Here is a 26,283-nt window from a genome sequence, read left to right as displayed (position 1 = left end):
TACCTGTACCCCTGGTTGAGAAGCCCTGTACTAGACCAGCCGGCCCCAGGGCCAGCATTGCTACCGAAATCAGGCCGCGCATGGACTAGAGCTGCTGCAGCCAGTGCCGTTGCTTCATTAAGGTCCTTAGGTACACTTGCAAGGGCTGCTCTTCCTGCAGCTTCACATCCGAGACACGGCTGCATGCCAGCACAGGGCAGGGAAGGGGTAAGAAACTTGGCTTCCGTCTCTCTCAAAGTGGCCTGCACTAAATGCCACAAGGTCTTTTTCAGTTCCGTGCCAGCTGTTTCATCATGACAGTGCACTGAAGTGTGGCTCTGATCCTTGCTGAGCGCTTGGTCATAACTGCTGGGACCAGGGAGGAGGTGTCACGGAGAAATACAGATTACCAAGGATAAACCGTAGCGGCACAGAGCACTAAAAGCTATGGAATTAGGCTGTGTGCCATGCCTGTGATGCTGTGCCCAAAGTGACCCCAGGTGTGCAGATATGCTGCTGCAGACATGGAGACATTGATGGGCGAATAGACTGGCTGCTGGGTGAATTGATACTGTGTCCACAGATACGAGGACAGATGAATGGATGCGTGGCTATGCACAGATTTGATAGGTCCATGCTTATGACATGCTGCAGGGTTTGAGGGTGGCATTACGAATGCAGTAGACACTTCAATTAGCAAAGAGGAAGAGGACTAATAGTTATTTACCTTCACTGTCCACAGAAGGTATCATGCAGAATTCCTGACGTTGCACCGTTTTGGTGCCCATCAGTGGCAGAGACAGACACACAGTAGTTCTGGGGCACCTCTTGCCTCTAGTCTTGGATGCTGTAACGTACAAGGGCAGTTCTGTACTGCACGGAGTGCTTGCTAAAAATACGTTTGGCTATTTAGGACAGGATCTTTGCATCTGCTAAATGGGGAACATCAGGTTTTATTCAGCTGGGTCTGAAGATTCTCTAGAGTCTGAGAAAGCTTTCACCCTGCGGCAAGCGGTGTTAATACAAAGCGTTGGATACACAGGAGGCTGACAGGCTGAGTTCCTGTATTTCTGTTTTAGTGCAAGAGCTGGGGAGTGGCTGGGGCTCTGGGTTGCCAATATATTTTATGTACTATGGTGATGGACAGCAGTGCAAAACCCTAACATGGATTTTTTTTCTGGGATGTCAGAACCCTGTGATGTTGTCACCTTACAGCGCATGCAGCGGGAAAGATGGGTGGGTGAAAGGACTTGAAATCCACATCAGCACCAACGCCCCGCACCTCCCATCCTTGTTTTCAGCTTTTGTCCTTATTCCATGGGGGAAAGAATAGCAACTCCCCAGCACTTTCCAGGAAAGAGACTTCAGAAAACAGCCTGGAGAGGGGGGTAGTTGCCAAAATCACCACTGGATTTGTATTACCCCATTGACAGGAGCGGCGAGCCAAAATTGGGGTCTAATAGTTTGTTCCGGTTAGAAGGAGAAACTGGTGATAGTCGGGTATTTCTCTGAATCAGTTTTATTTACAAAGAATGAACAAAGTCCCGTGTCTCTGAACAACAGAAGGAATCAAAGAATAGGAAAGAGCTTCTTTTGCTCACAACCCCAAGAATACTCTTTTCAGCCTGCACCTCTGACCCAAAAGCCTCTCCTCTGGCTTTTTCCAGGGTCAGACACTGTGCATTCAGCTGCTCCTTCTGCCTGGCTCACTCTCCCATTATCAGTGGAGAAGCAAAACACACACACAAAATACTCAGCAAAGCTGGTCACCCACACAGGCCTGGTCATCCTGGGCAGGTTCAGATTCCCCTTTTGTCTTAAGCGGGGCCTTGTGATTAACTTATCCCTACGTCGTGTGAAAAGAAGGGCACATTCACACCCCTCTGTCTCAATGAGGTTTGTGAGCAATCCAGTCTCCAGTCTCTCAGCATAACAGTATGAAATATTTTCACTTATGCAATATTTTATAACAAAAATAAACTCAACATTCTCGTGATCTCCTGTGATGTTTAGACCAATACGGAAGATGGCTTCTCTGTTAGCCAAAGAGTTCTTGTGATATTTCTCATCAGACTTGTCGGGATGAACACCTGGTCATGGATCCACAAGAGCTGCGCTATGCCCAGCTTCAAAACAGTCCCTGGGAGGAACCCCTTCAGCGTGCCAGACCCTCAGGGGTCCCACTCTGCCTTAAGGGTAGGCCACGTGGCCTCTGGGCTCCAACACTCCTGTTTCACACCACGAGTTCTGCCCCAAAAAACAACGAGGAGTCCGGTGGCACCTTAAAGACTAACAGGTTTATTTACTCTGCCCAGTGATTCCCACTAAGGCAGACTCCTGGGTCAGAGACTTTTACACTCCGCAACGACCCAGGGCCCTGACCAAGTCTTTGCAGTGACGCCAGGCAGCGCTTTCAAAACAGGCGGGTTTATTAGTCAACTGGAACAGAGCCTTGGGAAGGCCTTAACCTTTGCTTCTCTGTGCTAACCTAAGACACCGTCCACATTGCCCAAGCCTGTGCAGTCAGCCAGCCAAGCTGCCGAGGAATCTTCTCCCGAACCTGGAATTTTCTCAATTGCCTATTGAGCTCTAGAGAGGAAAAGCTCCTGGCTCTGTCCCCATACAAAACCCATGCAGCAGGCCCCCCTCAACCCTAAGCACTCCAGACACAATTCTGTCACATCTGTGATTCACCCCGGTTCGCCTGATAACCAGGGAACACTCTGCATTGTACAGCTGTAAGGTCCTCTTGCCACCTGGCACCTCACACAGTGACAAGACAAAGTACATGGGTTACAAGGGGGGAAATCTGGACAATTCTGAGCAGCTTTACTTTCCCTCCTTGATGATACAGGCTTTTCTGAGAACGGCCACCATCTCTTGACCTCTCATTAGCCCTCTGGGCGTGCCTTGAATGCTCAAAGATCTAGGGTTGGACCCTCAACAAGTGTAAATCAGCACAGCTCCATTGATTTCAGTGGCGTGCCATGGATCTACACCAGCCGAGGATCTGACCCATAAAGTACCCGTCCTAATTACAAGCAGAACTGCTGGCTTCTAATATGCATTCCGCTCGGTCAGCTTCCATTGAGGATGCTCTGCTCTTCACAAGAGGAAGCATATATACTGCACAAAGAGCTCGTGTCCTTCCTCCAGCATCCAAAAGCAAAGCCTGGGCTTCTGTCTCCCAGCTGATGTCATTTCTGTTTGCCCTGAAGTGCCAGGCAGGAGCTCCGTGCCGTTACCAAGTCACAGGTGCAGTGATGGCCAATGTCAGAACGGAGCCGGCAGCCAGAATAAAACCCTGGGCGAGGGAGGTTATCTGCCTGCAGCCCTGCCTCCAGCAGCGTGCAGCGTAACAAGCTTTATTTGGCTGGCTTGAGCCAATGTAAAGGCGGCGCTAAACGACGAGCGCTTGTTTTTGGCAGCGGACACCTGCCGGTGGCACGGCAGCTAATCTTCTTCTCCCTTCTCCCGCTCCCATCTCACACCCACCACTATCTCCAGCCCACAGATTCGGCGTGACCGCCATGTAAACGGTGGCTGTCACGGCTGTCTAGACAGGAGCCATCAGGACTCCGGCTGCAGCACTCACAGAGGCGGAGCCTGCCGGCCAATCCCAAGGCTCCAGTCAGTAACAGCGAGGAACACAAGCCATCTCAGAGGTAGGTGGCACGGGGCCATTCAAGTTCACACAGCCTGGTGCTGCTGGCCAGCTCCTATGTGCAACTGTGAGACAAAATGCACATCTCAACCAAAACCACCATGTCCCCTTATTGCCCCCATCCCTAGAAATATACCAGTCCTGTCTGTGCTGAGCATTTCCCCCTTCCCATGGGAGCTGCCCAAGAGTTTGTCAATGCGTCGTTAAAGCCACAGTATCGTTAACTGCGATGCCTTTCTAAGCACCTTAGCAAGGGCCAGGGTCGTCTATCAAGTGTTGGGGTGACCGAGGTTGGCTGTTATCCGTTCAGGCCAGGCTAGATTTGTGTAACCCAGGGTCTATTAAAAATGCTCAAGCGAACGCAAAGGCTATGCTCAGTAATCAAGAGAGATAGAGATGGGGAATTGTGTGTATAAACCCTGGGAAAGCAGCAGGGATAGGCAGACAGAGCTGTAGTAGGACAGGGCATGCTCACAGGAGACAAGAAAGGAGACATTAAAGGTATGTCTATACTGTAATTCTTTTTACACACAAACATGCCCGCCCCACTGGCCCTGCACGCACAGAGAAAAGAACAATGCATCTCCTTTAGCAGGCAGAATACATTCAAATGCCCGGGGCTGTAAATAAGATGGGGATCGATCCTTTTCAGCCCTTTCAGAAATCCTTTCATTCCTTCTTGTGCATCTCAGAGATTTCCCTTTCCCTGGGAGCTCAGCTTGGCCCCTGGGAGAGACAGGTAGGCGCTCAGCCTTCTTCTGGCCTCTTATGAGTTGCTAACAGCAACAGTGTAAGTTACGTTTAAGCCCTGGCATGTTTAATTTCGCACAGTCTTGGTAACGTTCTAATCTTCAGTAGCAGCAATGGGTATGTTCTCCAGCAGCCCGTCCTTACTGGGGCCTGATTCTCATTTACACCGACGCTCCCTGCCACTGCTCTGACAAGGATACGGACGCTTGCTGTAAGCCCCTTTGCACTGCTCAGGGGCTGTAAAGGGATCGTAGCGCAAATGCCAATCAGGCCCTAGGTTCTCTAAAGGTTCTTTCTAAAGGTGGAGTTTTGAAAATCGCCTGCTGCAACTTTATCACCATCTGCTGTAAGCATAAAGTCAGCTAGGAACCAGGAAAACAATTCAAAGTGACTAAGGCCTTGTCTATACTACAGCGTTTTGACGACAAAAGTTATGCCGCTTTAATTAAACTGCTGATGCACGTCCACACGATGCTCCTTATGTTGGCAGAACGCATCCACACTAGCAGCTCCTGCGTCGACACAGAGAGCAGTGCACTGTGGGTAGCTATCCCACTGTGCAACTGGCTGCAGGGTGCTGTGGGAAGGGTTTGCAATGCCTCTTGGGGCAGGAACCGCGTCACATGATGCAGGTTTCTCAATCCCATCCTTCCGTGGGCATCCTAGTAGACTACCTGCCGCTTTTCAACCTTTGTTTGAAGACACTTACAGATCTGACAAAAGCAGGTATCTCGGCAATTGGCGTCAGACCAATAAGCATCAGTGCATACAGCAGATAATGTGCTGATACCAGGAAGCTAGGAGAGGAATAAAAGAAATAAGCTATTTGAGAAATTAGTGCCTCTCTCGGATGCAGTGCAAATTGCTGCAGATAAATCACTGCAAAAGGCAGGCACACACGTTACAACCGTAAACGTGTCATTTTCTGTAATGACTTACTGAGTCACGCCTCGAGGAATGTCGGCATAATGACTGCTGATTATGGCCGTTTGCTCTCTGGCATAGGGTGTGCGGATATATGGCTGCGAATGTGCATTTGGTGGCATTTCCAAATTGTCTGGGAAATGGGGGGTTCATTTGTCACTGCTTTTACGTCTTTTGCGATGAATGTGATTGCAGCCGCGGGAAAGGCAGAGAACAGTGCGTGCAACTAACAGTGATTTAGCTCAGCGGGCTGCAGGCAGCTTCCCTCTGGGACTCAGTCTACGAGTAATGGGACAGATCCACAGCTGGTGGAGATCTGCGTGGCACCACTGAAGTCAATGGAGCGCTGCTGATTTATCCCCGCTGAGGACTTGGCCCATTAAGGACCGATCTTACAGGAAGAAAGAGTACATAACAAAACAGTCTAAATTCCTCTCTGGAAAAGCTGAAAAAAATTCCCCTCCCAAAGACAGTGACCCCCCATGTATGCAAGTGTTGCCAGAGAAAAGGAAAGGATAGTGGGCTAGACTCACCAGTTCAGCTGAGCTGTGCTCAGTGCAAGGCAGTATGTGTGTGCAAGGGAAAGGTGGCTTTACACTCCCTCTGCAGCCGTCCAATCCTCCCAACGGCCAAGCACTGGGACGTTACGCCAGTGTAGATTATAACAGCCTCAAGGCTGCTCTAAATAATGGTCACGAGGGGCCACAGTGGCTGACAGATTGCTGGGGCAATTGGTCGTCCTGGCCAGGCCCCCTTTTCCCTGGCCACGACCCTGCGCTGGCAGGATTGGAGATGTTGATCAATCATCTTGCCTTGCAGCCCGTTAGTTTTTAATTCTGCCCCCTCTCCACTTTTTCATTTTCCTGCTGGCCCCGATTTTCCTGGCTTGGATGGGGGAGAAAAGTTTCTCTGACAAAACAAGACCCTTTTTTCTCTCAGGTCTGTTTTCTCTGAGGGTTTGGAGCCTACGGGCAGACAGGCACCACGCAGAGGAACTTTACCACGCATGAGTCTCTCCAATAGGCACCTCCACCCACTGCGCTGTCAGAACATTTACCCAATACCTGCCTCGACCAGGAACGCAATCAGCTGCCAGTCTCAGCACACAAGGTAACCTGTGTCAGGAGGCGTGATGTGGTCACATGGACAGGAAACGGTCTGAGTACAGAGAGAGTTACAGACTAGTCCCTCAGCCGGTGTCGTGTCCGTGACCGGTGTCATCACTGAGCTATGCCAATCTGCACCAGCCTGCAGGAGCTGGCCCTGGGAGCAACATGTTGTCTAAAAGGCAGCTTCTCATTTACTCTGCCCGGTGATATGCCCACTAAGTGCTAATTCTGGTTTGACGATGGGGTCCCACTTCTTTTGTACGTCAGCTGCTATTAGAACAGGGGCTAGGAAATTCAAACTAGCAGAATAGAACCCCATTAAAAAGACTGAAAAAACCCCCAATGAGACAGGACTGTTTCAAGGCTGATGGAGCCCCCATGAGCCCTGAAAGGACAGAACATCCCCTTTCCAATGAACCAAGTGTTTGTGAATGGGAGTTAATATGATAATTTTTTACTTTCAGTTTCCTGGGTCATGGAGTAGCCCAGGCTCATTTGTGACTGATGCTTGAGTCAGGAGGATTTGGAGTTCGCTCGGATGGCAAACTCCTACTTAGGTTATAGATAATTTTGGGGCAGAGGGAAATTTTTGTTGTGTGCGCGGAATGGGGCCTTGAGCAGGTCCTGAAGGCACCACTGCAATACAGGTGACATAGAAGAAGAATCATCCCTCTGCCATCCTTATGACTCACCTCTTTGGACTTGGCTCTGGAAGATATTTCTGACTTTTTCCGTAATTGGTGAGGTATGGCTCTTTTAATTTTCTAAACGAATCAAATGGAAATAATTTCACACATTTATTTTGTTCATTCTTGTGACATTAAAAATCCCATACACCTTTCTCTTGGGACTCAGACCATATTTGCCCAATTATTCTCTCTTAAGACAAGGTATCGTTCCTTACCCTTTCAGATGCTCCACACAGGTTCTGAGCATCATGATAGACTCATTGCTTAGTATGGAGCTGTACACAGGGGAGGCTGCATATGTGGTATCCTGGCTTGCTGAGCTACTGCAATTCTTGTAGGTTCTGATGGGACCTACTGAGGTATAGTTTGGTTCATCTGACTCTTCTCAAAGAGCTCCTTGTAGTATTCACCACCATCTGGAACATACTCTATCCTGTGTCACAACTGTGACCCTACCAAAGGTACTGGTGTAAAGGAGGGAAGACTCTGGCCCTGCCAACAGATCTATCCCCCCAATCCTTGATAAAGGACAGATGTTACAGACACAGCTGATCTTAGAAAAAGTATCAATAAAATACATCTGTTGCTTATATTAACATGGAAGCTTCAGAAAGTTGGGTTCAGATATGGATTGAAAAGTGGTGTATTTATTATTCACGTGTATGCAAATTTTCTGTGGTTTTGTTTAGTTTAGGGCCCAATCTCGGCTCCAAGAGCCTAATCATGCAAACAGATCCATATGTGTGGACGCTACTCCCCTGGTAGTGTCCTGGTATGGCAAATGGGACTTCCTGAGTAAGCAAGATTCCGGACATACTGGTCTGTTTGCAATCAGATGGATAAAATAAACAACGCTAAAGATGTCTGTAGAAACAAAGAATTAGCACCAAATTAACCTCCAGTAAAGACTGGCAAAGGTATCAGTTCACGCAAAATGCAGATATTGTCAATTCCAGCATGGGATAAATAAATCATAGAATCTCAGGGTTGGAAGGGACCTCAGGAGGTCATCTAGACCAACCCCCTGCTCAAAGCAGGACCAATCCCCAACTAAATCATCCCAGCCAGGGCTTTGTCAAGCCTGACCTTAAAAATATCTAAGGAAGGAGATTCCACCACCTCCCTAGGTAACGCATTCCAGAGTTTCACCACTCTCCTAGTGAAAAAGTTTTTCCTAATATCCAACCTAAACCTCCCCCACTGCAACTTGAGACCATTACTCCTTGTTCTGTCATCAGCTACCACTGAGAATAGTAATAAGGAAAGAGTAATAAGATTCATCATTATAAACTCAACAGGAGCACCAGATCTAATTATAATCTATATTGGATAGCACCTAAATTGGCTTCTTAGGGAATGTTCTGCAGGTCAGAATGCAGAGGCTCCGAAAGCACAATCATCCAAGTCTATAACAGCAACTTAAATTTAATTATGATTGTTTTAAAAGGTAATGAATTCACTGAATTGTATTAATTAGAGCGGCCAGCAGTTGATAAAACTGAACTTCATTTATTAAAAATTACATTTAATAGATAACCTTTATTAGCGCTGAACTTTCATTATATCACTGCTATAGATAACACCTTTCCCTTAGGGTTAATAAATCTACACTCCCAAACTCACCGCATCTCCCATATAAAGGAGCAGCTACAAGCATCTTATTGGTATACTGGTTCTCCGCCATATCTGAACACAGCCATTGTCAGCTGACAGGCGTAGTGCATTAATTTCAAACCACAAAGAAGTTGCTGAGGGCCAGGTTTATAAAGGTATTTAGGCATCCCTGGTTGCAGATTAGATGCTTTTGAAAATCCCACTAGCAGCTAGGCACCCAACTCCCATTGATTTCTAACACTCCTTCAATTATGGCAAAGAAAGGATTTTAGCTGATCACAATTCCGAACAAGTGAGCCACTGGTCTGCCCACAAACATGGAAATCCTTTCTGGCTTTTTGGGCCAAACTGTCAAAATCCAAGGCTTAAGGTCTGCATGCAAAAATGGATGTGCAACTGCACAGCGACACTCCTGGGAACCGTCAGTTATACGTGGCAATCAGGAGATTGTGCATGCACATGGCCCTATGGCCTCCCAAATAGTCACATATACATCCAATCACATGCAGAGAATGGTAGGTGTGCAACTGGGTGTCATGGGTGTGCATTTTTGCACTGGCAGATCTCAAGCTTCCTGTCTTTAAATTTTGTCCCTGTCCATATTCAGCCTAATCACTTCTCTTCCACTCAGGGTATGTCTACACTACGAAATTAGGTCGAATTTATAGAAGTCTGTTTTTTAGAAATTGGTTTTATATATTCGAGTGTGTGTGTCCCCACAGAAAATGCTCTAAGTGCATTAACCCGGTGGAGTGCTTCCACCGTACCGAGGCTAGAGTCGACTTCCGGAGCGTTGCACTGTGGGTAGCTATCCCACAGTTCCCACAGTCTCCGCTGCCCATTGGAATTCTGGGTTGAGATCCCAATGCCTGATGGGGCTAAAACATTGTCGCGGGTGGTTCTGGGTACATATTGTCAGGCCCCCCTTCCCTCCCTCCCTCCGTGAAAGAAAGGGCAGACAATCGTTTTGCACCTTTTTTCTTGAGTTACCTGTGCAGACTCCATACCACAGCAAGCATGGAGCCCACTCAGGTAACCGTCACCGTATGTCTCCTGGGTGCTGGCAGACGTGGTACTGCATTGCTACACAGCGGCAGCAACGCCTTGCCTTGTGGCAACAGACGGTACAGTAGGACTGGTAGCTGTCATCGTCATGTCCGAGGTGCTCCTGGTCGCCTCTGTGAGGTCGATCAGGAGCGCCTGGGCGGACATGGGCGCAGGGACTAAATCTGGAGTGACTTGATCAGGTCACTCTCTTTAGTCCTGCAGTCAGTCCTATTGAACCATCTTATGGTGAGCAGGCAGGTGATATGGATTGCTAGCAGTCCTATTGCATCATCTTCTGCCGGGCAGGCAAGAGATGAGGATGGCTAGCAGTCCTATTGTACCATCTTCTGCCGAGCAGCCATGAGATGTGGATGGCATGTAGTCCTTCTGCACCGTCTGCTGCCAGTCAAAGATGTAAAAGATAGATGGAGTGTATCAAAACAAGAAATAGACCAGATTTGTTTTGTACTCATTTGCAAACCCCCTTCCCCCCCCCAGCCCATCTAGGAGACTCATCCCTCTAGGTCACACTGCAGTCACTCTCAGAGAAGGTGCAGCGAGGTAAATCTAGCCATGTATCAATCAGAGGCCAGACCAACCTGCTTGTTCCAATAAGAACAATAACTTAGGTGCACCATTTCTTATTGGAACCGTCCGTGAAGTCCTGCCTGAAATACTCCTTGATGTAAAGCCACCCCCTTTGTTGATTTTAGCTCCCTGTAAGCCAAGTAGTCAGTTGCCCCTCCCTGTGTCAGAGCAACGGCAGACAATCGTGCATCTGAGTTGAGAGCGCTGTCCAGAGCAGTCACAATGGAGCACTCTGGGATAGTTCCCGGAGGCCAATACCGTCGAATTGTGTCCACAGTACCCTAAATTCGACCCGGCAAGGCCGATTTAAGCGCTAATCCACTTGTCAGGGTGGAGTAAGGAAATTGATTTTAAGAGCCCTTTAATTCGAAATAAAGGGCTTCATTGTGTGGACGGGTGCAGGTTTACATCGACTTAACGCTGCTAAATTCGACCTAAAGTCCTAGTGTAGACCAGGGCTCAGGCACTTCCTCAGTTACTTCCTTTGTAGCTCTGCCCTTCCACTGTTTAAACCTGTTTACACTGATCTGAATTGTGTTTAAGCCCAATGAACTGGTCTGCCTCACCCCAATATCAATCAGGAGCGACACCACTGAAGCCAGTGGAATTCCACAGATGTTTGACCAATGGGAGAGGAAACGTGGGCCTACAAGGTGAGCAGCTAGAAGAACCTCTCGTCCAGTGGTTAAAGTACTGATCTGGCATTCAGGAGACCCTGATTCTGCCACCGACTCCCTGGGTGACCCTGGGCAAATCTCTTAATCTCTCCTGTGCTTCAGTTCCCATCTTATCTGTTTAGATTGTAAAATCCTCGAGGCAGGGGCCTGTGGCTGTGCAGTGCCCATGATGCATGGACAGCTTCCTGTTCTTGTGCTGGGCTTATATAGAGCTGTGTACCAGTCAGGGCCCCCATCATTCTGCCAACTGGATTCCAGGACTGGAGTCCTTTGTCAGAGTCCAGCTCCTATTCTGACACTAGCTGGTCGCTGGGTGGCAGGTTGATGCTTACTAGGGACAACGAGCCCTGTAGAGCAAAGATCAAGACCTGCGGTCCCTGTTACCTAGGACATCCGTAGCAGAGCTAGGAACAGAATTCAGGTCTCTTGGGTCACAGGGGCCTTAAAGACAAGAAAACCTCCTGTCTCTTCTTGCAACCATCTGTCTCTTGCACTGTCCATTCTGGAACTCAACTGAGTCAAGGGCTCCTGAAGAGCAAATAGCAAAGTGTTCCTGGAATTAGCGACTTCGGAGAGATATTCAGATGACAGCTCAGTGTCTAATTCCCATTGAGAGTCAACGGTTGGGACTTTCAAAGAGAATACGACACCCCCTCCCTTCTGTGCCTTTGAAAATCTCCCTGTGAAACCTACACAAAGGGGGGGGGGGTGTCACATGAACATTGTGATCTGACTTCTGGTATTTCCTGATTTTCCTGCAAGATCAGAGCCTGTTACCAAATGGAGAGCGTGAGGTGAGAATCTGGGCCAGGCCGGGCCAGGATCTTTCACTGGGGTCAGCAGTGGTCTTAAGCTGAAGACAGTAAACTTGAGATCAGGGTCAGGAGCTGACCCTAGGCTGAGCCAGGAGTCTGGGATCAAGGCAAGTCACAATAAGGAACAGCAAGGCAGAAGTACACCAAAGATCTTGGTTGCTCACATACCTCCCAGAAATGGTTTCATGGTTTATGTGGGGAGTGTCAGCCAATCAGGGAATCACACAGGGCAGTCACTCAGGCCCCTTAGGGAGGGACTTCCTGCAGGACTCAGCCTCTCAGGACCTCTTAGTGGCAGCTGTGGCTGGGCCCCTGGTGGCAATGAAGAAGCAGCACCTGCCTCGAACCCCACAGACCCCAAGTCTCGGCCTGTGGGCTCTTAGGCCTGATCTACACTACGGGGTAAGGTCGAATTTAGCCGCGTTAGGTCGATTTAAAAAATGACTGCATCCACGCAACCAACCCCATTCTGTCAACCTAAAGGGCACTTAAAATCGACTTCTGTACTCCTCCCCGATGAGGGGAATAGCGCTAAAATTGACTTTGCTGGGTCGAATTTGGGGTAGTGTGGACGCAAATAGATGGTATTGGCCTCCAGGAGCTATCCCAGAGTGCTCCATTGTGACTGCTCTGGACAGCACTTTGAACTTCGATGCACTAGCCAGGTACACAGGAAAAGCCCCAGGAACTTTTGAATTTCGTTTCCTGTTTGGTTAGCGTGGTGAACTCAGCAGCACAGGTGACCATGAAGTCCCCCCAGAATTGTAGAGCGTAGAATGTTTCTATGCTCCCCGTATCATCTCCATCCCTGAGGTTATCGCAGGTTAGAAGGTGAAAAAAACCGCACTCGCGATGACATGTTTTCCGAGCTCATGCAGTCCTCCCGCACTGATAGGGCACAGCTTAACGCATGGAGGCATTCAGTGGCAGAGGCCAGGAAAGAATTAAGTGAGCATGAAGAACGGAGGCAGGACATGATGCTGAGGCTAATGGGGGAGCAAACGGACATGATGAAGTGTCTCTTGGAGCTGCAGGAAAGCCAGCAAGAGCACAGACCCCCCGCTGCATCCACTGTATAACTGCCTACCCTCCTCCCCATGTTCCATAGCCGCCTCCCTCAGATGCCCAAGAATGGGGGGACAGGGGGGGCGAGGCCGCGGAGAGAAGAGAGGCTCTGGGGCACCCAGCCACTCCACTCCAGAGGACGGCCCAAGCAACAGAAGATTGTCATTCAAACAGTTTGATTTTTAGTGTGGCTACAATAAACAATGTGGCCTCGTCCTTCCCTCCTCCCCCATCCCACCCGGGCTACCTTGTCCATTATCTCTTTTTTTAAAAAATTAAGAAAGAAAGAATGCATGGTTTCAAAACAATAGTTACTTTATTTCGAAGGGGGGAGGGTGGTTGGCTTACAGGGAATTAAAATCAACAAAGGGGGTGGGTTTGCATCAAGGAGAAACACACACAATTGTCACACCGAAGCCTGGCCAGTTATGAAACTGGTTTTCAAAGCCTCTCTGATGCGCAGTGCGCCTTGCTGTGCTCTTCTAATCACCCTGGTTTCTGGCTGCTCAAAATTGTATGCCAGGCAATTTGCCTCAACCTCCCACCCCACCATAAACGTCTCCCCCTTACTCTCACAGATATTATGGAGCACGCAGCAAGCAGCAATAACAATGGGAATGTTGGTTGCACTGAGGTCTGACCTAGTCAACAAACAGCACCAGCGAGCTTTTAAACGTCCAAAGGCACATTCTACCACCAGTCTGCACTTGCTCAACCTATAGTTGAACTGCATCTTATTACTGTCCAGGCTTCATAAGCCATGGGAGCAAGGGGTAGGCTGGGGTAGGTGTGACCGCGCGGTGCTACCAGCTGGGAGAGCAGCCTGAGGCAGAAGCCTCCAGCTTGCATGATATTCCAGGCAGGACTGAACCTCCATGAGATGAAACTTAAAGAAGAGAATGACCTGCAGTCTCTGGCTCCCATTCAGTGCTCTAAGAGGAGAATAGCCATGTCTGTCCATGCGCCCCTGATCGACCTCACCAAGGTCTACCAGGAGCACCCAGGAGATGTATGATGGCTATCAGTCCTACTGCACCATCTGCTGCGAAGGCAAGGAGCTGCTGCTGTGTAGCAATGCAGTTCCGCATCTGCCAGCAGCACCCAGGAGACGTATCATGACGGTGAGCTGAGCGGGCTCCATGCTTGCTGTGGTATGGCATCTGTATGGGTAACCCAGAAAAAAAGGCACAAAACGATTGTCTGCCGTTGCCTTCACGGAGGGAGGGGGGCCTGACGACATGTACCCAAAACCACTCGCAACAATGTTTTTGCCCCATCAGGCATTGGGAGCTTAACCCAGAATTAAAATGGGCAGCGGAGACTGTGCACCGCTCTGTAAGTCTATGCTAGCCACGGTAGTGAGGACGCACTCTGCTGACTTAATGCGCTTAGTGTGGACATATGCAATCGACTGTATAAAATTGGTTTCTAAAAATCAACTTCTATAAAATCGACCTAATTTCATAGTGTAGACAAGGCCTTACCGTGAGTAATCTGCAAGGCACTAGAGTGAAGCAACCTTGTTACCGAAGACTCGGCACCCAAAATGACACTCAGTCCCTTGTATTGTGTTACATGAGAGGAAAGGGCTGTTGGTTCATTCACTACTAATCAGAAGCTTTTCAACAGCAACAAGAAACAGCCTTACTTATTGTGTTGGAGGGGGAAAGGAAGACATCTCATTCAGTGACAAATGCCTGTCTGTTGACGAGATCTATGGTTCTGCCACCAATCTCTTCAAAGTGGAGTCATGACAGTTAAGGAATAACTGCCTATTGAGGTAGTTCTGTCCCACCCCCAACTGTAGGTGGTTGGCTTATGTGTAGAAACAGAAAAGTTTATCTCTCTACTTTTATCCTGTGTAACTGCAGATGTTCCAAATTATCCAAACTAAATATGTGGTGTCCAACAATACCCTGTAAGAACTCCACAGCCACTACTCCAGCACTAAAGTATTGTTGCCTTCTTTCTTTTACCCTGTAGCACAACTTTCAGTGAAGACAGTGGCCAGTCAAGAAAAATCTCTTCCCACAATGCACAATTAGTCTGTGGAACTCACTGCCACTAGATATCATTGTGGTCAAGAGTTCAGTGGGATCTTAAAACAGGTCTGGGCATTTATATGGATAAAAAGAGCATCCAGAGTTACAGTAGTGAGGACTGAAGAGAAAACAGGAATTCTGGAGGTAATGGAAGCCCTCATGCTTCAGGGCATAGGCTGGGTTTGAGGAGACTTTTCCCCCATGGGCAGGTTAATCCACAGTTGCTTTCTGCAGGGTTTCTTGCACCTTCCTCTGAAGAATCTGGTACTGGCCAGTGTTAGAGATAGGACATTGGACCACATGTCTGATCTAGTCTGGCAACTCCCATGATCCTAAAATTGTATGAAATTGTACACTACACAACACAGTCCTTATCCGTCTGTTTTACTGACAGGCCTTTAACAGGACGCGAGTTCTTTGTTCTTGGCTTTTTGATGTTGCTGTTGGCTAGCTCTTTAAAGTTCACATGTAATGGGTAAGGTATGACAAGTAGAAAACGGTGATGTTCATTCCCTAAAGACATTCTTGGCTGCTTTTGGTAGTTTTCAAGGAAACGTGTGTTGGAGTTTGAAGGGCTGTACAGCTGCTGTCATGGAAATGGAATAATAGAGCTACACGACAGAAAATAGTTACAAACTGAAGCATCAAACCCACTGTGATGGAACTGTGGCTGCTCTTTAAGGATTTACGAATCCTGTATATTGGTGATTGGGATATTGGCTGTTTGGATATATTGATCTAGTTTAATAAGGCGCTGCAAGAAAAAAAATCTGGAAGGAAAATTATTCAGGATAGGCCACTTTTCTGGAAACACTTGAGTGTTGTTAAGAGACAATGCCAGGACAGGAAAAGGCCCACGAACACGGGAGATCAAAAGGAGGATAGTAGTTTAAGGGGGTCTGGAGGAGTAGGGGGCAGTTGTTCAGAGGACCCAAGTTGAGACACAAAGACCCTGCTGGGTTGTCTGAAGAAATCAGGCCTGCCTAGGTTACCACGAGGGGATGGTTAGCCTGTAGGTAAGGTAGACATGCATGCAGGCTGCTTGTTGTTTTAAAACAAACAATACTTTGACGTAAGAAGGCTGGTTGGTCCCAGGCTCCCAAAAGGAAGAATGACATGTGCCAGAACTCTGTTGGACCCCCTGGGTAAGCAGGGTTGATCCACAGGGACAGCAGCCCAGGCCCAGTCTAGAAATGGGAGAATTGAAGACTACCACCCCAGGCTAAGTAGACACCTGTAAGGGTGCACTCAAAGAACCCAGGAAGGGGACAGAGGTGATGCTGCTAGCCTTGTAATGGGGACACCCGTTACAAAAAATTAAGGGTCAGCTCCTTGGCTGGTGTAGCTCTACACCAGTATACCTGCCTTGTCCACAATGGACCTCCGTTGATGTACCCGAGCTGGAGATCTGGCATTCAGCGTGGAAGGAAGGTGTTTAACATTGCTCACGGAGTACAAAAAAGTGAAATTCAGTCTGACTCAGTTCCGTTCTAAGGGTGATCTGTTGCCCGTAAGCCAAGGTGAAACACTTGTTGGAGTCAATGAGCCAGACTCAGCTTTGGCGCGCCACTGACTCGCCTAGGAGCTGCAACCGCTTGCTCCTGGCCTGGCGTTGGTCTGCAGTGAATGTGCATGGGGAGCAAGGACAATGTACGGGGCCCTACAGACTTTTTTCTTTCTAGACTGTTCAATAATTTTCAAGCAATGTGAAGATACTGATTTAAATATCTAATAAAATGGGAGTAGGCCCATGTCCCGTGCTGCAGATCCTCTGTCTCCCTGGGCAACTCAAATGTCTCCGTGCCAGTTCCCCATCTGTAAAACAGGGTGAACATACCCGCTTTCTCCCACCAACCCGTCTGCCTGGCCCATGTCGTTTGTCAGCTCTCTGGGGCAAAGGCAGTCTCTTTCGCCTCTGGGTGTGAACGCTGCCCGATGGAGTGCAAGGCTGGTCCATCAGTTTGGGCTCTAGCCGCAGGAGACCCACACTCAGTTCCATGCTCTGCCACAGGTCACAGTGGCTAACTCACGTAATCTCTCTGATCCTCATGGGGACAATGATGGTAGCACTGCCCTACCTTGCTGGGGTGTTGTGAGGACAAGCACAGTAAGGACTGTGAAGTGCTTGGATTTGATGGTTATGGGGGGGACTTAAGTGTCAGAGACAGCCCCGAACTTGGCTGGGGGGTGGGGGTGGGGTTTTGCATTCTGCCATAATACAAACAGATAATCACACTAGTGTCACTGGGAGAAGTGAATGGTGCTGTCAAGCTAGAGCTCTGTAGCAGCCGGGCTAGTTTCCAAATATACTGTCTTGTTTTTCAACAACATACCACCTTTTTTATTGCTAGTTCCTATGTTTAACAGGACACATCTGTGTCAAACAGTAAAGGGTAAAACTCAAACAAGACACATCGTCTGGATCTCTTAGCCCTGGTCTACACTAGGACTTTAGATCGAATTTAGCAGCGTTAAATCGATTTAAACCTGCACCCGTCCACACAATGAAGCCCTTTATTTCGACTTAAAGGGCTCTTAAAATCGATTTCCTTACTCCACCCCTGACAAGTGGATTAGCGCTTAAATCGACGTTGCCGGCTCGAATTTGGGGTACTGTGGACACAATTCGATGGTATTGGCCTCCGGGAGCTATCCCAGAGTGCTCCATTCTGACCGCTCTGGACAGCGCTCTCAACTCAGATGCACTGGCCAGGTAGACAGGAAAAGAACCGCGAACTTTTGAATCTCATTTCCTGTTTGGCCAGCGTGGCAAGCTGCAGGTGACCATGCAGAGCTCATCAGCAGAGGTGACCATGATGGAGTCCCAGAATCGCAAAAGAGCTCCAGCATGGACTGAACGGGAGGTACGGGATCTGATCGCTGTTTGGGGAGAGGAATCTGTGCTATCAGAACTCCGTTCCAGTTTTCGAAATGCCAAAACCTTTCTGAAAATCTCCCAGGGCATGAAGGACAGAGGCCATAACAGGGACCCGAAGCAGTGCCGCGTGAAACTGAAGGAGCTGAGGCAAGCCTACCAGAAAACCAGAGAGGCGAACGGCCGCTCTGGGTCAGAGCCCCAAACATGCCGCTTCTATGATGAGCTGCATGCCATTTTAGGGGGTTCAGCCACCACTACCCCAGCCGTGTTGTTTGACTCCTTCAATGGAGATGGAGGCAATACAGAAGTAGGTTTTGGGGACGAAGAAGATGATGAGGAGGAGGTTGTAGATAGCTCACAGCAAGCAAGCGGAGAAACCGGTTTTCCCGACAGCCAGGAACTGTTTCTCACCCTAGACCTGGAGCCAGTACCCCCTGAACCCACCCAAGGCTGCCTCCTGGACTCAGCAGGCGGAGAAGGGACCTCTGGTGAGTGTACCTTTTAAAATGCTATACATGGTTTAAAAGCAAGCATGTGAAAGGATTACTTTGCCCTGGCATTTGCGGTTCTGCCTTTGCAAAAGGTTTCTGGGGAGGGCAGCCTTATTTCGTCCTTCATGGTAGGACACTTTACCACTCCAGGCCAGCAACACGTACTGGGGAATCACTGTAGAACAAAGCATTGCAGTGTATGTTTGCTGGCATTCAACCAAAATCCGTTCACGCGGTGGGAGGAGGCAAAATGCGACCTTGTAACGAAAGCACATGTGCTATGTATGTAATGTTAACTTTCAAGGTTTACCCTGAAAGAGTGTAGCCACTGTTTTATAAAATGTGTCTTTTTAAATACCGCTGTCCCTTTTTTTTTCTCCACCAGCTGCATGTGTTTCAATGATCACAGGATCTTCTCCTTCCCAGAGGCTAGTGAAGCTTAGAAAGAAAAAAAAACGCACTCGCGATGAAATGTTCTCCGAGCTCATGCTGTCCTCCCACACTGACAGAGCACAGACGAATGCGTGGAGGCAAATAATGTCAGAGTGCAGGAAAGCACAAAATGACCGGGAGGAGAGGTGGAGGGCTGAAGAGAGTAAGTGGCGGGCTGAAGAGAGTAAGTGGCGGGCTGAAGACAGGGCTGAAGCTCAAAGGTGGCGGCAGCGTGATGAGAGGAGGCAAGATTCAATGCTGAGGCTGCTGCAGGACCAAACCAGTATGCTCCAGTGTATGGTTGAGCTGCAGCAAAGGCAGCTGGAGCACAGACTGCCACTGCAGCCCCTCTGTAACCAACCGCCCTCCTCCCCAAGTTCCATAGCCTCCACACCCAGACGCCCAAGAACACGGTGGGGAGGCCTCCGGCCAACCAGCCACTCCCCCACAGAGGATTGCCCAAAAAAAAGAAGGCTGTCATTCAATAAATTTTAAAGTTGTAAACTTTTAAAGTGCTGTGCTTAAAGTGCTGTGTGGCATTTTCCTTCCCTCCTCCACCACCCCTCCTGGGATACCTTGGTAGTCATCCCCCTATTTGTGTGATGAATGAATAACGAATGCATGACTGTGAAGCAGCAATGACTTTATTGGCTCTGCAAGCAATGATTAAAGGGAGGAGGGGAGGGTGGTTAGCTTACAGGGAAGTAGAGTGAACCAAGGGGCGGGGGGGTTCATCAAGGAGAAACAAACAGAACTTTTACACCGTAGCCTGGCCAGTCATGAAACTGTTTTTCAAAGCTTCTCTGATGCGTACCGCGCCCTCCTGTGCTCTTCTAACCGCCCTGGTGTCTGGCTGCGCGTAACCAGCAGCCAGGCGATTTGCCTCAACCTCCCACCCCGCCATAAACGTCTCCCCCTTACTCTCACAGATATTGTGGAGCACACAGCAAGCAGTAATAACAGTGGGAATATTGGTTTCGCTGAGGTCTAAGCGAGTCAATAAACTGCGCCAGCGCGCCTTTAAACGTCCAAATGCACATTCTACCACCATTCTGCACTTGCTCAGCCTGTAGTTGAACAGCTCCTGACCACTGTCCAGGCTGCCTGTGTACGGCTTCATGAGCCATGGCATTAAGGGGTAGGCTGGGTCCCCAAGGATACATATAGGCATTTCAACATCCCCAACAGTTATTTTCTGGTCTGGGAATAAAGTCCCTTCCTGCAGCTTTTGAAACAGACCAGAGTTCCTGAAGATGCGAGCATCATGCACCTTTCCCGGCCATCCCACGTTGATGTTGGTGAAACGTCCCTTGTGATCCACCAGAGCTTGCAGCACTATTGAAAAGTACCCCTTGCGGTTTATGTACTCGGCGGCTTGGTGCTCCGGTGCCAAGATAGGGATATGGGTTCCATCTATAGCCCCACCACAGTTAGGGAATCCCATTGCAGCAAAGCCATCCACTATGACCTGCACATTTCCCAGGGTCACTACCCTTGATATCAGCAGATCTTTGATTGCGTGGGCTACTTGCATCACAGCAGCCCCCACAGTAGATTTGCCCACTCCAAATTGATTCCCAACTGACCGGTAGCTGTCTGGCGTTGCAAGCTTCCACAGGGCTATCGCCACTCGCTTCTCAACTGTGAGGGCTGCTCTCATCTTGGTATTCATGCGCTTCAGGACAGGGGAAAGCAAGTCACAAAGTTCCATGAAAGTGCCCTTACGCATGCGAAAGTTTCGTAGCCACTGGGAATCGTCCCAGACCTGCAACACTATGCGGTCCCACCAGTCTGTGCTTGTTTCCCGAGCCCAGAATCGGCGTTCCACAGCATGAACCTGCCCCATTAGCACCATGATGCATGCATTGTCAGGGCCCATGCTTTCAGAGAAATCTGTGTCCATGTCCTGATCACTCACGGGACCGCGCTGACGTCGCCTCCTCGCCCGGTATCGCGTTGCCATGTTCTGGTGCTGCATATACTGCTGAATAATGCGTGTGGTGGTTAATGTGCTCCTAATTGCCAAAGTGAGCTGAGCGGGCTCCATGCTTGCCGTGGTATGGCGTCCGCACAGAAAAAAGGCGCGGAACGATTGTCTGCCGTTGCTCTGACGGAGGGAGGGGCGACTGACGACACGGCTTACAGGGTTGGCTTCAGGGAGCTAAAATCAACAAAGGGGGTGCCTGTACATCAAGGAGTATTTCAGGCAGGACTGCACGGAGGGTTCCAATAAGAAATGGTGCACCTAAGTTATCGTTGTTATTGGAACAAGGAGGTTAGCCTGGCCTCTGATTGATACATGGCTAGATTTACCTCGCTGCACCTTCTCTGTGAGTGACTGCAGTGTGACCTAGAGGAATGAGTCCCCTAGACAGGGGAGGAGGCAAATGAGTACAAAACAAATCTGGTCTATTTCTTGTTTTGACCCACTCCATCTATCTTTTACATCTTTGGCTGGCAGCAGACGGTGCAGAAGGACTGCATGCCATCCACATCTCATGGCTGCTTGGCAGAAGATGGTACAGTACGCCTGCTAGCCATCCCCATCTCTTGCCTGCCTGGCAGAAGATGGTGCAATACGACTGCTAGCAATCCTCATCTCTTGCCTGCCTGGCAGAAGATGGTACAGTACGACTGCTAGCAGTCCGTATCGCCTGCCTGCTCACCATAAGACGGTTCAATAGGACTGACTGCAGGACTAAAGAGAATGACCTGGTCAAGTCACTCCAAATTTAGTCCCTGCGCCCATGTCTGCCCAGGCGCTCCCAGCCGACGCGGCCAGGAGCACCTCGGACACGATGAGGACGACTACCAATCGTATTGCACCGTCTGCTGCCAGAAGGCAAGGGGTTGCTGCTACTGTGCAGCAAAGCCGTACCGCGTCTGCCAGCACCCAGGAGACATAGGGTGACGGTTACCTGAGCGGGCTCCATGCTTGCTGTGGTATGGCGTCTGCACAGGTAACTCAGGAAAAAAGGCGCGAAATGATTGTCTGCCCTTGCTTTCACGGGGGGAGGGAGGGAACGGGAGGCTGACGATATGTACCCAGAACCACCCGCGACAATGTTTTAGCCCCATCAGGCATTGGGATCTCAACCCAGAATTCCAATGGGCAGCGGAGACTGCGGGAACTGTGGGATAGCTACCCACAGTGCAACGCTCCGGAAGTCGACGCTTGCCTCGGTACTGTGGAAGCGCTCCGCCGAGTTAATGCACTTAATGCACTTAGAGCATTTACTGTGGGGACACACACACTCGAATTTATAAAACCGATTTCTAAAAAACCGACTTCTATAAATTCGACCTTATTCCGTAGTGTAGACATACCCCTACTCTTCCTGCTTTGTTCCTTCCTTGCTCTGCATAAGAGAATGAAAGACTTGTCACATGGGAGTCAACGCTCCAGAAGAGCACTTGCTTCCAATTGAGCACAAGTCTCCTGTAGATTCTTATCATCCAGCTGGGGTTTCTAGAAAGAGTTTCTATCACCAAGGAGCTGTCAATGGTGCTGAAAATGTCTTAACTTGTTTGAAAAGCACAACAGGACCCTAACTGCTTTTGCCTCAAGTCAGAGTGACTAATTTCCTAGAAATCCTTCACTTCTAGAAGGGCTGGGCACAATCCAAAGGATTTGGGATTGAACCTACTTGAAAACCTGTATCTTTCAATTGTAAACGTGCTTCTTGTTCTAGTTTATTGTATACAAGCGAAGAGAGGAAAGCAGAGCTTTAAAAGTCAGCCTTTCCACAGCCTGTGTTTCTAGACTGTCTTTCAGAGCTCTGTCCCAAGGCTCTGTGCAATTAACCAGAACAAATTATCAGCACATGTGAACAGTTAAAGCTAGAGAGACCACACATTTCTTTAGCTTTGCTTTGAACGATGAGACAGTCTGGATATCCCTAAGTGCCAAAGGCAGTGAACAGCAAAGTTGAGATTAATTATTAACTTCTAATTATGTAGCTAATGAATTCTGCTCTTTTTCCGTTTGCGAGTTTTCTAGTAACGGTTTTTTATTTTTCTGACCTTGTCTGTTGTTCACAATTGTTTGCCAAATAATTTGGGCAGACAGAGTGCAACCTAGGGTTTGTTCCTGGATTGGCTGCTGTGTTTGCTATTAGTTATTTGTACCATATAATTGGTCAGCTAAATCACATGGGAGGGATTGTGCCTGTTCTCGGACTGGACAATTGGTAATAAAATAGGGCAAAGTTTTCTTGCTCCATATTACTTAAGGCTGCTTTTACTTTGTATAACAGGTATTCCCCACAGGCTACACATGTTGTTATTATTGGAATACACTGATTCATTTGATATACTTTTAAAAGTAATTATGAGTTTGAGAGTGATTGTGAATGAGAGAGCACGGCTGAGCCAGACATGGGAGTGGAGCCATGTCAACCTAGCAGGGAGCAAACAAGAGGAGAGTAAACAGGTGAGTTTCTCAAACGGGAAGAGAGTGCATGATGCAGCCATTAGAGGAACCAACAGGATAGCTCTCTTCCATATAAAGACCAAGCTACCAACCCATTAATTTACTGAAAGTTTCTTTCTATTCTGAAGGGCCAAGTGGAGGGACTTGGAAAACCGCTGAATTTAGACACCACAATGGTGGGGATTGTCTACGTGTGTAGGATATATAGTAAGAAATATTTACAAAACCAGGGGGACACAATTTGAGAACAAAGAAAGTAGCCACAAAACTACTTTAAGTAACAATATAAAACTAAAAAGCAAGAAAATGTAGTCATCATCCACTAAAACCCCTCCATACTCCCTACACTGTGCCCGAAGAACTAGTTCTAGCTTCTGGACTACATTTGAGGAGCTTGAAACAAAAGAATGTTGGAGTCACCAAAGACTTTAGCTATCCATGCATCTGTTGGGTTATTAAAGTTACACAGAGGACAACTTAAAGCAAAGAATTCAATCAGAGGTGAAACCATCCGGGATATATTTCTCACCTAAGAGGACAACATGATTAAGAACCAGATGGTATGGGAAGGCTGGACGTAGTGACTGTGAGCTATCTGAATGCCATATACTCTGGGATGAGTTCATAGCACATGACAATGCAAAGCTATTAAATGTCAAGGAAGCATCTTCAAGGTAATTAAGAAACACACTCAGTGTGGTGCAACCAGAGGACTTATTGAAGTCCTGATGGGGTTTTGGTTTCAAGCTCATGTGGGCTGTAAAACTTTGGTCTTGTGCTGGTTGTTGGGCTTAGAGTGCGGGTGCTGGGTTGGGGGCCTGTACTATACAGGAGGTCAGAGGAGATGATCTAGTGGTCCCTTCTGGCCTTAATCTTTGTGACATTCTGACTCCTTACACTCAGTCCAGAAGCTAGTTCTTTGGCCAAAGTGTAGGACATTTTGGGTGTCTTCAGTGGCTGATGACTACTTCTCACCCTCTGGCTTATTTTTATATTGTTACTTAGTTTGCTGATACTTTCTTCAGTATCAAATTGTGTCCTGCTGGTTTTGTAAATTGTCCTGTCTGTAGAAGAAAGTTGGGCTACGCTAAAAGATCCTATACCCTAGATGAAATCATTTTCAAAAGAACATAGGCACTTCGGAACCCAAATCGCATTTGAATATGGGACTTAGTCACTTTTGAAAATGTTCCCCACCATAATTAAGGCACAGTGGGCCACAGCTCCACTGCAAAAGACATGCCCTTTACGGCCCCATGAGAATCTTCATGAAGATTTCATGGGAACATAAATTGCACAGGGGAAAGAGGAGGAGGAGGCAGCAAAACCACACAGCAATATAGTCAGGGAAAGATACGTGCAGTTAATGGTAATGCTAAGAAATTGATTAAGAAGAGATGGTCATTCCATTGAGAAATAAGGAAGGCACCTGCATCAACAATAATTGCAAATGGCTGCGCAAATGAACACCATTTTTAAAAATTGCTCTTTAATAAGAAAAATAATAGACACGATATGGACAATTAGGAAGTAACGAAGATACTGTCAACACATCTATTAAGAACTAACAGACAAGTGAACATAGTACCTGAATATATCCATGTCAGCACATCTGGATTATAAGCATTCAGGGGTTTTCAGGGAAGTAGTTAATGAACTCACTGAACCATAGGCAATTACTTATGAAAAGGCAGAGAGAACTAGGGAAGTACCAAGGGACTGGAAAAAATCCAATGCAATACAGTAAGATTCTTTCAAAAAGAAAAAGACGAAAGGCTACCAGTTACCCTCCAGTCAGGGCAACTTAAATCTTAATAAAATAATGGACCCAACAGTAGGTGAATAAATCTGAAAGCATCTAGATGACGGAAGCAGGAACAGTAAACAGCGTGGTTTTATAAATAACTGTGTATGCTTGATCAGGGGACACAATATATTAAGACTTTAGTAAAGCATTCATTCATATTGGCTTGGCTATGATCTGAGCATTGCAAATAAATGGAAAGCCAGCAGAAGGACCAGCCACAACGGGTAATATGCAAAGCAATGCACCATGCTGTACGCAGGAGGGGGTCTAGTGGAATGCCTCAGACTTTGCAGATGATACTAAATTGTGAGGTTCTGCAAATGTCAGTACAGGTGGAGAAATAACCCAAAGGGACCATCTGGGACTAGAAATATGGTCAGGAAACAATAAAAATGAAACTCGGCCTGAAAAAATACAGCATGTAATAATCTCAATCAGATACATTCAATGGGAGCAAGACACTTAGGAAATAGTAACGCAATGAAAAACCTAGGGGTGACCGTGAAGAGCAAATAAGCGGTCTTTGCAGTAGGTAGGATGGGAGGGTGGGCAAAAAGGTGGCAGAAAGAAAGCTGCCCCCTGAGGATCCAGCCTTGTGTCTTTAGGCCTTGATTCGGGAAAGCATTTAAGCACGTGCTTCACTTAAAACACAGTAGTCCAACTGAAGTCGCAATGGTGAGGTACCTGTAACATTTTTAGACACTCGACAAATTATGAATAAACAATAATAATGGGGCTTTATTTTTTTAGGCCTGGAGGCCAGGGCCCCCATTGTGCTAGGTGCCATACAAACATATAAGAAAGAGGCAGTCCCCACCCTGGATACCTTACCATCTTCGAGTCAGACCAGAGACAACAGGTGGATACAACAAACAGACAGAGGGAGCACAAGGAACAATGAGATGGTCAGCATGCAAAGTGCAGTGGCCACCGCACACCGGGTGTATTCCCACAGTCAAGTTTTTTGTAGCTGTCACCACAACGGAGAGTTTTAAGGAGGGCTTTGAAGGAGGAGAATGAGGTGGGTTCGTGGGTGTTTCCAGGGAGCTACTGAATGTTTTAAAACATGGACAATCAAGATTGGCATTACTTGTGGAATAAAGGCAAGAGATTCATACTCTACTGAGACGCCAGATAATAGGTAAGGTGTGGCTAGGTTGGGAAGGGCCTTGGAAATGACGACAAGCAGTTTGTGTTTGATACAACAGAGAAAGCCCAGCGGTGGAGGGTTGCAAAGAGAGGGGTGACATGGTCAAAGCAGTGGGCTAGGATTTGTCAAG

General features: G+C 48.0%; 2 protein-coding genes across 15 annotated transcripts in view; one reads left to right on the top strand and one right to left on the bottom strand.

The window, feature by feature from the left end:
• The window catches only part of TRIM9 (tripartite motif containing 9), a 131,090-nt gene that overhangs the window by 76,797 nt on the left and 28,010 nt on the right, over positions 1-26,283 (bottom strand). The gene's annotated exons all lie outside the window — the stretch shown is intronic.
• Positions 17,466-19,276, top strand: LOC142072373 (uncharacterized). Its single transcript, XM_075129031.1, has 2 exons — positions 17,466-18,329; positions 18,718-19,276. The coding sequence occupies exons 1-2, from the start codon at positions 17,750-17,752 to the stop codon at positions 19,257-19,259; spliced, it is 1,122 nt and encodes a 373-aa protein (XP_074985132.1). The 5' UTR covers positions 17,466-17,749; the 3' UTR covers positions 19,260-19,276.

Source organism: Caretta caretta, chromosome 6, assembly GCF_965140235.1.
Source record: "Caretta caretta isolate rCarCar2 chromosome 6, rCarCar1.hap1, whole genome shotgun sequence".
NCBI classification, from domain to species: Eukaryota; Metazoa; Chordata; order Testudines; family Cheloniidae; genus Caretta; species Caretta caretta.
Note: the sequence above shows the minus strand (reverse complement) of the source record. Positions and strands in the feature narration are given on the sequence as shown.

Bases quoted from the DNA above. Each gene is read 5' to 3' on its own strand.
- LOC142072373 (XM_075129031.1), top strand. From the start codon at position 17,750: ATGCAGAGCTCATCAGCAGAGGTGACCATGATGGAGTCCCAGAATCGC. The intron at 18,330-18,717 runs GTGAGTGTACCT...TTTCTCCACCAG, and splicing joins AGGCGGAGAAGGGACCTCTG to CTGCATGTGTTTCAATGATC.